This window comes from Mugil cephalus, chromosome 6 (genome assembly GCF_022458985.1).
Source record: "Mugil cephalus isolate CIBA_MC_2020 chromosome 6, CIBA_Mcephalus_1.1, whole genome shotgun sequence".
NCBI classification, from domain to species: domain Eukaryota; kingdom Metazoa; phylum Chordata; class Actinopteri; order Mugiliformes; family Mugilidae; genus Mugil; species Mugil cephalus.
In genome coordinates, this window is record NC_061775.1 from 9,075,347 (window position 1) to 9,083,060 (window position 7,714).

Genomic DNA, 7,714 nt, shown 5'->3' on the forward strand with positions numbered 1-7,714 from the left:
GTGAACAAAAAAGCACAACAAAGAAAGCTTTCAAATTATTGAAATTATGAAGAAAGAAGTCAAATGAAACACTCCCAATCTTATATTTATGCACCGACAACAACTGTGGAAGAAAAAGGAGGGATGCCTTCATGGTGGCGTCTTCTTTGACCTACAGTGACCTGATGTCTGGCGCAGGTTCCCGTGCTCTGGTGAAAAACTTGGCAGAAGGACGAAGTGGAGTCTCCCTAATGAGAACAAATACAGCTTCCCTGTTCTCGCAGCTACTTGGTATTTCCTGGAGAGTCCCCAAACAAAGCCGGAGGCCCAAGCAAACACAGGGAACCAGTGTTTTCTGACAAAAACGCTCTTCTGCTGACATTACATTTCAATAACCAGTAGCAAAAATGGAGTGTATGATTATAAAAGCCTAATATAATTATATATTAATGAAAAGATGACAGGATGACAAGATGAAAGGAAACACGCTAGTACATATACAGTGATTAAAATAGTAACCATCTTCAGTAGGAAAAATATTTGACTGTCATGTGCATCTATGGGGAATCAGTCACAGGTGTGTTGCATAGTTCCTGTTGGGAGACTTCTAGCTCCGGGGTAATTAATTACCCAAACTCCCCTGTTATTACTGTAGTATTTGTGCTGAACATGCTGCTCTCCCTCTCAGAGAACTTCCCCCATCCTATCTCCCCCCTCCTCCCATCCCAGGAGCTGGACTGGCTGCTGCAGAGTGGTCTGCTGCTCTCATCAAGACCCCAAAGCTCCCTTTCTTTGAATTATGCTCTTCCCTAATACTATCTGTGTCATTCTTTGGAAGCAAAATGTTGTCTCAGCAGGATCCACTTCAGAACAAAGTACAGGAAGAAATATTTCAAACTTTTAAAGTGACAGATTCAAAATAATAGTATTATTATTATAGCATGTTGGTTAAATATGAATAAAAAATACACATAGACACATTATTTGATGGAGGGAATCCCTTCTGACTGTTTGATATTTAACCAATTTCTGTGTGTGTGTTTATACGATTGCCATGCACCAAAAGAGTGAACTTGGCTCAGGTAAAACAAAGGGATTTGTTTGACTTTTCTGGAAGATGTTTCAACACCCAGCGGCCTCTCCTCCTCTAAATATCTGGTGGGGAGTTCTGTTTTTTATTTGAAACATCTGTGGGTCCACCGGTTGTGTATCAGTTTTATTTTTTTTGTCACCTTTTAATGTAAGACCCCTTTGTCACACAAGTGACAAAGGGGTCTTACATACAGCCTGAGGCAAAATGGACTCCATCTGCACTGATAAAATCCATAATAACATAACAACCAGGGTAGGATGCTCCATGTTTGGAGGGAAAACCTACTTGTTCAGATCGACGTGTTGCCTGTAATTTTACACAGCATTGTTTGACAAGTAGGGAAAATCACAACCTGTGGCGACCTCCAATAGAGAAGTTATTAGAGAGTAATAATTAACCAGTAACTTAAATGGAATATAGACAAATTTGTTGTTTTTAGATGAGTCACAGATCTCATTCACATTTGGTTTGATGAGGACCGACAAATTCTTGATGAGCTGTTCACTGCTGATCGCTGGGCTCTGATGCATTACGTTCTAGTAAAGTAGCACACACACTGTACTGGAATGGTAAGTCATGGTGTCTGTATTTGTTCCTTCAGGTTATTGAATGAATGATGACAGATTTACACTTAAAAATTAGCAGCATACTCAATACTAGAACATTTTAGAAAGCAGTCGAGATGTTTCAAGAAACCGTTTCAGTGCTCTGTTACTCTAAAAACAGAACAGTGTCCCCAGAGGAAGGTAAATTTACTTACAATTAAGCACGAACAGCAACTTTTTCAATGCAGACCCTGCGAGTACACGTTGTGATCACAAATCGGCCAACGACAAAAATGTCTTTGTAATCGAGAGTATCCCCCGGCTTTTTCAAATCTGATGACTAGACATTTGATACGTTATTGCTGCATATTGAGAACTTTCCGGTGGCCCGAAGGTAATCTTTAATCATCCTGGATTTTCTTCTTCTTGCTCTGTGGTGAGGTATTGTTGAGTTTAATGAAGTGCTCAGACATGGCAGTGAGTGCACGGTAGCGGTGAGAGATGGTATTCTTCACGTCTTTGGGAAGTTCAGCATAGCTGTAAGAGACAGTTTAAAATTTGTATTTAGTACAAATGTTATCCTGATACAAATATAAAATTAAAGTGATACTTTATTCCGGGTGCACAGTATAAATTAGACAGGCTCTTGTGGCTTTGTGTATTCAATGTATGCACACAGATTGTGTGTAAACCTCTCTCTCTCTCTGATTAAACCTCTGGCTCCTCCTTGTGGTATGTAGTGGGAATTTTAAACAACGCTTGCTTACGTTTTGTCATAACCGTCTGGCTGGAAACAGGGATCCCATCCAAAGTCTCGAGGCCCTCTGGGTTCAACAATGCACCCCTACGAAGTATATAAACATGTTAAGAATACAAATGCACGCAAACAACCGAAAGGCTGTGTATAAGAGAGATATATTCTGACCTCTGTTTTCCCTCTGAAGAGTTGTACGGGTTCATCTTTCCCAGCACAGAAAGCAAAAGTGCAGAGAGCCCACGCTGATTTATCTTCAAACCCAGCTAACAGCTTGTGCAAACCTAAAATATAATGTACAATGAAAATAAAACATTAAAAGCTGGGCAGGTCCCTAAGTTTTTTTTTTCTCCTGCAACTCAACGTAACTTTAATAAAAAAAAATATACAGAGCTATTATTTTATTACTTACCTTCAGGCTTGAGTTTATCAAGAAACCATTTGCTGCAAAAAAAAAATATATATATTTTTTTATTAATTAATGTATGTAATGTAAAATAACTGAATAGATATAAATGTCATTGTACTTACATGTAAGGACCAGGTAGTCCCCCCAAAGCCCTAAAGCACAGGCAGGTGTCCTCTACAATGACTGGCCCATCAATCTACAGGAAATAAACAAATCGTGCAGGTTTATTGAGTCATTGGACTCTCATAACGTACAAATTTGTGCAGCAGCAACACACTGTACCTGCCGTGCCGCCTCCTTACACTTCTGTATGGAAATCTCATCTGGCTCTCCCTGATATTCAGGCACTGGATAGAGAATTTATTGCATAATCAATGACACCATGGGCAGCAACATTTATCATTCTTATATATATATATTTTTTATTAATTGTCAATCTTGTGATACTCACAGTCAATCTTTTTTGACACTAGTTTGTAAGGAAATTTGTCTCCCAGGATCTGAATGACCTGATGGATGTCACCAAAGAGAAAAGTACAAATAAAATGTTTGGCAAAAAATAAAAACAAAAAAAAAAGTTTCAATCAATGTCTCCTCAGCTATATTTAGCAAGCAGGGTCCCAGAGCAGCATAAAGGCAGTAATACACAAGTATTCTGCTGGAAATGCCCTGGAGAGGTCAACACAACCGCGAGTACACAATCTGTCTCAGACTTGTCTGATTCTTACCTCTTCGAGTTTCTTTGCGTTTCCAGTCACGAAGACCACAGACCTTCCCGCTGGAACAGCCATGATGCACAAAGCCCGGAGGACTAACACCATCGGACCGAGCACTTCCGGCTCATCGGCGACCAATAAAATCAGCCCACAGAGCCTCAGCGAATCACCGGGTAGAGTGTAGCTCCGCCCACGAAAGATTCACCAATCAGCGAGCCGTGCTGGCAGCAAAGTTGTCCGGGTGGAAAAATAGGTCCCAAGTGCCATGTGGAGCGGTGGTTGCAAACATACCCTGTTAAAACAAACCGAAGCACGTTTTTGACAGCTGTAACCACCGCAGCTGACCATGAATCTTTTACCTCGCACCGCCGAGGAGTTCAGCTCTGCTGGGTACTGGGAGAGGTTTTTTAAGAAGCGCGGGGAGAAAGCTTTTGAATGGTATGGAGACTACAACAAACTCTGCGGCGTGTTGCATAAATACATCAAAGTTCAAGACAAGGTAAAGTGGGACATGCACGGGTTTAGCATTACACTAAAGCCCAGAGTCGTTACGCTTATGTAGAGATGTCACCAATGCAGCTCAAGTACACTTCTTATTAGTCGGCCAGATTCTACTATCCATTCACGTCCTGCTAACACGTCTGATTCAGTGTCTTGCTCGAATTCAACTCAGTTATATTTATATAGCATCAGTAACAGTTCAGATGGTCTCAAGATACTTTTCAGAGCCTTAAACAGCACTGCTTAGGTAAGGGTGTGTTGTCTGTGTGTGTTGCAGGTGCTGGTGGTTGGTTGTGGTAACTCTGAGCTGAGTGAACAGCTGTACGATGTTGGGTACAAACATCTGATCAATATAGATATCAGTGAGACTGTAGTGACCCACATGAACCAGCGAAATGCTGAACGCAGGCCAGACCTGGCCTTCCATCAGGTGGATGCTACGCAGACGCCATACGAAGACTGCAGCTACCAGGCTGTTCTGGATAAGGGAACCCTGGATGCCATGGCCTCCGAAGAAGAAGGTGCTTTGGCCAGGAACATGCTCACTGAGGTGAGGAACCAATTGACAATAAATAATCAGTGTGCCTGTTTGTGTTGTTACTGCAGTTTCCTTGGGTTTTTTAGGTGAGCCGCGTGCTATGCGTCGGGGGGCGGTACGTCTGTGTGACGCTGGCTCAGGAGGAAGTCATCAAGTTGGCCGTGGAGCACTTTGTCCAGCTCGGATGGGCCGTGAGGCTCCACTGCCTGCAGGAGGAAAGAGGGAAAGAGGAAGACTCCTTTGCTCTTCCCGTCTTTGTCCTAGTTTGCACCAAGTTCCGTCAGCCCATGCCCATGCCCATTCTTGAGATGTGCCTTGGAGAAGACGGAGCCCCGGTCCGTCACGCACAGGTTGTAGAGCTGTTGTCAGCTGTGAGGGAGCATCAGTCCTACTCTGTCTTGAGAAAGAGGCTTCGGACGAGCACTGACGCGAGCTCAAACCTCTCGCTCACTCTCTGCCACGCAAAGACCGGCCTTCCCAGATACACTCTCACTGTGCAAGATTGTCCACCAGGTACCAAGGTGCCAAGATCCAACCAGTTTGCTATATTTATTGGTGAGCTCCTCAGTCATTCCAACATGTTTCTTCATCCCTTGTGTGGGTCAGTGGTTGTATTTGGTTATTTCAGGTTCTTTTTATTGCCTGATTCCATCTGCTTGTTTTTTCAGTGCCTCAGGGGAGTGAGACAGCTTGGCTCTACAGCTCCAGTGAGGGACGAAGGCAGCTAGCAGCCAGCGCTAACTTTCGGCGCCTAGTTATTGTCGCAATGCACAGGAATCAGGAGTACACAGACATGCAGTCCGTCCAGTCAGAACTCTCACCAATGGTGATGGACCTGGCTCCTCCGGGGATGCCAGTAAACCAGCAGGTTAACACACACAAAAATCACTGCGTTTAAAATTCTCCCTGAAACAATAAAACACAGTTTTAGCAAAAATAACAGCATAACTACATTCATTTCTGCTCACTGTCCCTCTGTAGGTGCCATTTCTGTCAGTGGGAGGTGACCTCGGTTGGCGAGAGGAGGTGGCCAGTGGTGTTAGTCAGCTGAGTGGGCAGTATATTGTGGAGAATGTGAAAGGAGAAGATGGAGAGCTGTATCGCAGACTTGTGTTCCTGTCCAACGCCGCACTCATTCAATCAGAGAGCCGCCTTGTTGCATTAAGTGCTGGTAATTTATTTTGATTCCTCTTTTCTTTCAGTTTGTTTAATAGTAAAAATCATCACTAAGTCGTGTTATTAACGCATCAAGCACAACCAACAGTGCGCACAGTGAACATGCAGTATGTGAAGATTTAGTTTTTCAGTTTGAACTGAAAGCAATTCTGATGCAACAAGAATAAAATAAAATAATAATAATAATAATATTAATAATAATGAAATGGTAAAAATATGATAATGTCAAGAGTAGTTGCTCGTTATGATGTCAGTAGGTAAATTAAATGAATTTGTGCCCCTGCAGCATCAAGTCAGAAAAAGAAGAACAAACGGAAAAGCAAGGCAGCAGCTGCTCCAGTAACACCCTCAAACTCTCTGACTGTGGACAGCGGCTTCCTCTGCTGCTCTCACCATGAGGTCATGGTGGCTGGTCTCACTATGGTTGGGGTGGGAACACCACAAAACAAAGGTGTGTGTCGTGTCAGTGTGGTAGAAGAGACCTAAAAGAGATAGAACCTTGCATAAAATGTCTTACTATGCCTGTTTCCTGCTGTATTTTCTTTCTTAGATGTCCCATTGTCAGTGCTCTTGGTGGGACTTGGAGGAGGAGGCCTGCCCCAGTTTTTGCGGGACTTTGTACCCAATGTAACTGTTGAGGTCGTGGAACTGGACCCTGTTGTGCTTGAAGTGGCACAGCAGTGGTTCGGGTTCCAACCAGATGATCGTTTAATTGTCACTCTTGGTGACGGCCTTGAACGCATCTGTGCCCTGGAAAAAGAAGGTAAGCGGAGGAATGAAGCAGAGGACAGGCAAAAGTAAGGCCACAAGGCTGTAAACATATCGACTGTACAGAACACTGACTGTGGCTTTTTTTTTCTTTGAAGGTGGCCGCTTGTTTGATGTCATCATGTTCGATGTAGACAATAAAGATAGTACTTTGGGTATGAGTTGTCCTCCAGCTGCTTTTGTGGAAACCCCCATTCTGCAGAAGGTTTGCAGCCTGCTAACTCCCAGAGGTACAGAATTATCAACTACGACTTTGTCTTTATGTGTTTGAGTTTTGTATGCCGTCAGTGGAACAATGACGATAAATGCACAGGATAAAATTAGACAACATTTAATTTATTCCAAAGTATGCACAATGCGTCATTGTGAATTGATTGGACACAAGTACACAAACTGATAAACCACCATACTTAAAGTAGTCTCAATCTGCATGTGTTTATTTATTTATTTTCTGTCCTTATCCCTCCCTGCCAGGTCTGTTCATACTGAACCTTGCATGTCGTGACCCAGCCTTGAGGAAAACCGTGCTTGAGCGCGTGAGTGGCGTGTTTCCTACCATCCTCTCTCGAAAGATCGAAGAGGAGATCAACGAAGTCCTTCTGTGCTCTCGTGTAGAAAAGGAGGCACCAGATGCCGCCCGCATCCTTCCATCCTTGAGCCAATCAGCCAAGAATCTACAGAGTGCACTGTACTCTAATAGGACTGAACCCCACCGCAAGCCACACATAGACATTGCAGAGCTGTTAAAAGACATCAAAGTAGAGTGAAGTTTGTTTGTGACCAAGGGGAGGTTTGGCTTTAACTATGTGTAAAGACTGACAATATGTGCAAGAAAATGAAATAGTAGATTAAATGCTTTTCCTTCAACCATTCAATGCAGTGTAATGAAAAGCATATACATACTGTATACATGTATATCATACGCAATCATAAGTAAAAACTGTTTTACCTGTACATCTTAATGGAGTTGTTCTACAAAAACTCTTAATACAAAACACAATAATTTGCATCTTGAAATAGCAAATTATTCTGTCAAAATGGAAAAAAAATTGAGAAACTTTCTCCAAAGATTGATAATCTCTGACAGTAACTGGAATCTTGAGTATCTCACGATGATGAAAAACCTAAAAATAATGAGTAATATTCTTAACATAATGAGCAACTTTCCCAAAATATGAGTAAATATCTGAATAATGACATGACATTTCAAAGTAATGACATAGTTTCTCAAAACA

General features: G+C 42.4%; 2 protein-coding genes across 2 annotated transcripts; one reads left to right on the forward strand and one right to left on the reverse strand.

The window, feature by feature from the left end:
- Nucleotides 1-1,639: 1,639 nt before the first annotated feature.
- Nucleotides 1,640-3,637, reverse strand: itpa (inosine triphosphatase (nucleoside triphosphate pyrophosphatase)). The gene is made up of 8 exons (XM_047586679.1): nt 3,509-3,637; nt 3,232-3,289; nt 3,063-3,127; nt 2,903-2,976; nt 2,784-2,815; nt 2,543-2,655; nt 2,385-2,461; nt 1,640-2,154 (listed from the first exon to the last, which is right to left on the reverse strand). Exons 1-8 carry the CDS (start codon nt 3,599-3,601, stop codon nt 2,019-2,021), a joined length of 648 nt encoding a protein of 215 aa, XP_047442635.1. The 5' UTR covers nt 3,602-3,637; the 3' UTR covers nt 1,640-2,018.
- Nucleotides 3,638-3,745: 108 nt separating this feature from the next.
- On the forward strand, nt 3,746-7,433 carry mettl13 (methyltransferase 13, eEF1A lysine and N-terminal methyltransferase). Its single transcript, XM_047587297.1, has 9 exons — nt 3,746-3,995; nt 4,275-4,547; nt 4,622-5,090; nt 5,204-5,403; nt 5,517-5,706; nt 5,998-6,162; nt 6,262-6,474; nt 6,578-6,709; nt 6,954-7,433. The coding sequence occupies exons 1-9, from the start codon at nt 3,843-3,845 to the stop codon at nt 7,244-7,246; spliced, it is 2,088 nt and encodes a 695-aa protein (XP_047443253.1). The 5' UTR covers nt 3,746-3,842; the 3' UTR covers nt 7,247-7,433.
- The last annotated feature ends 281 nt before the right edge of the window (nt 7,434-7,714 follow it).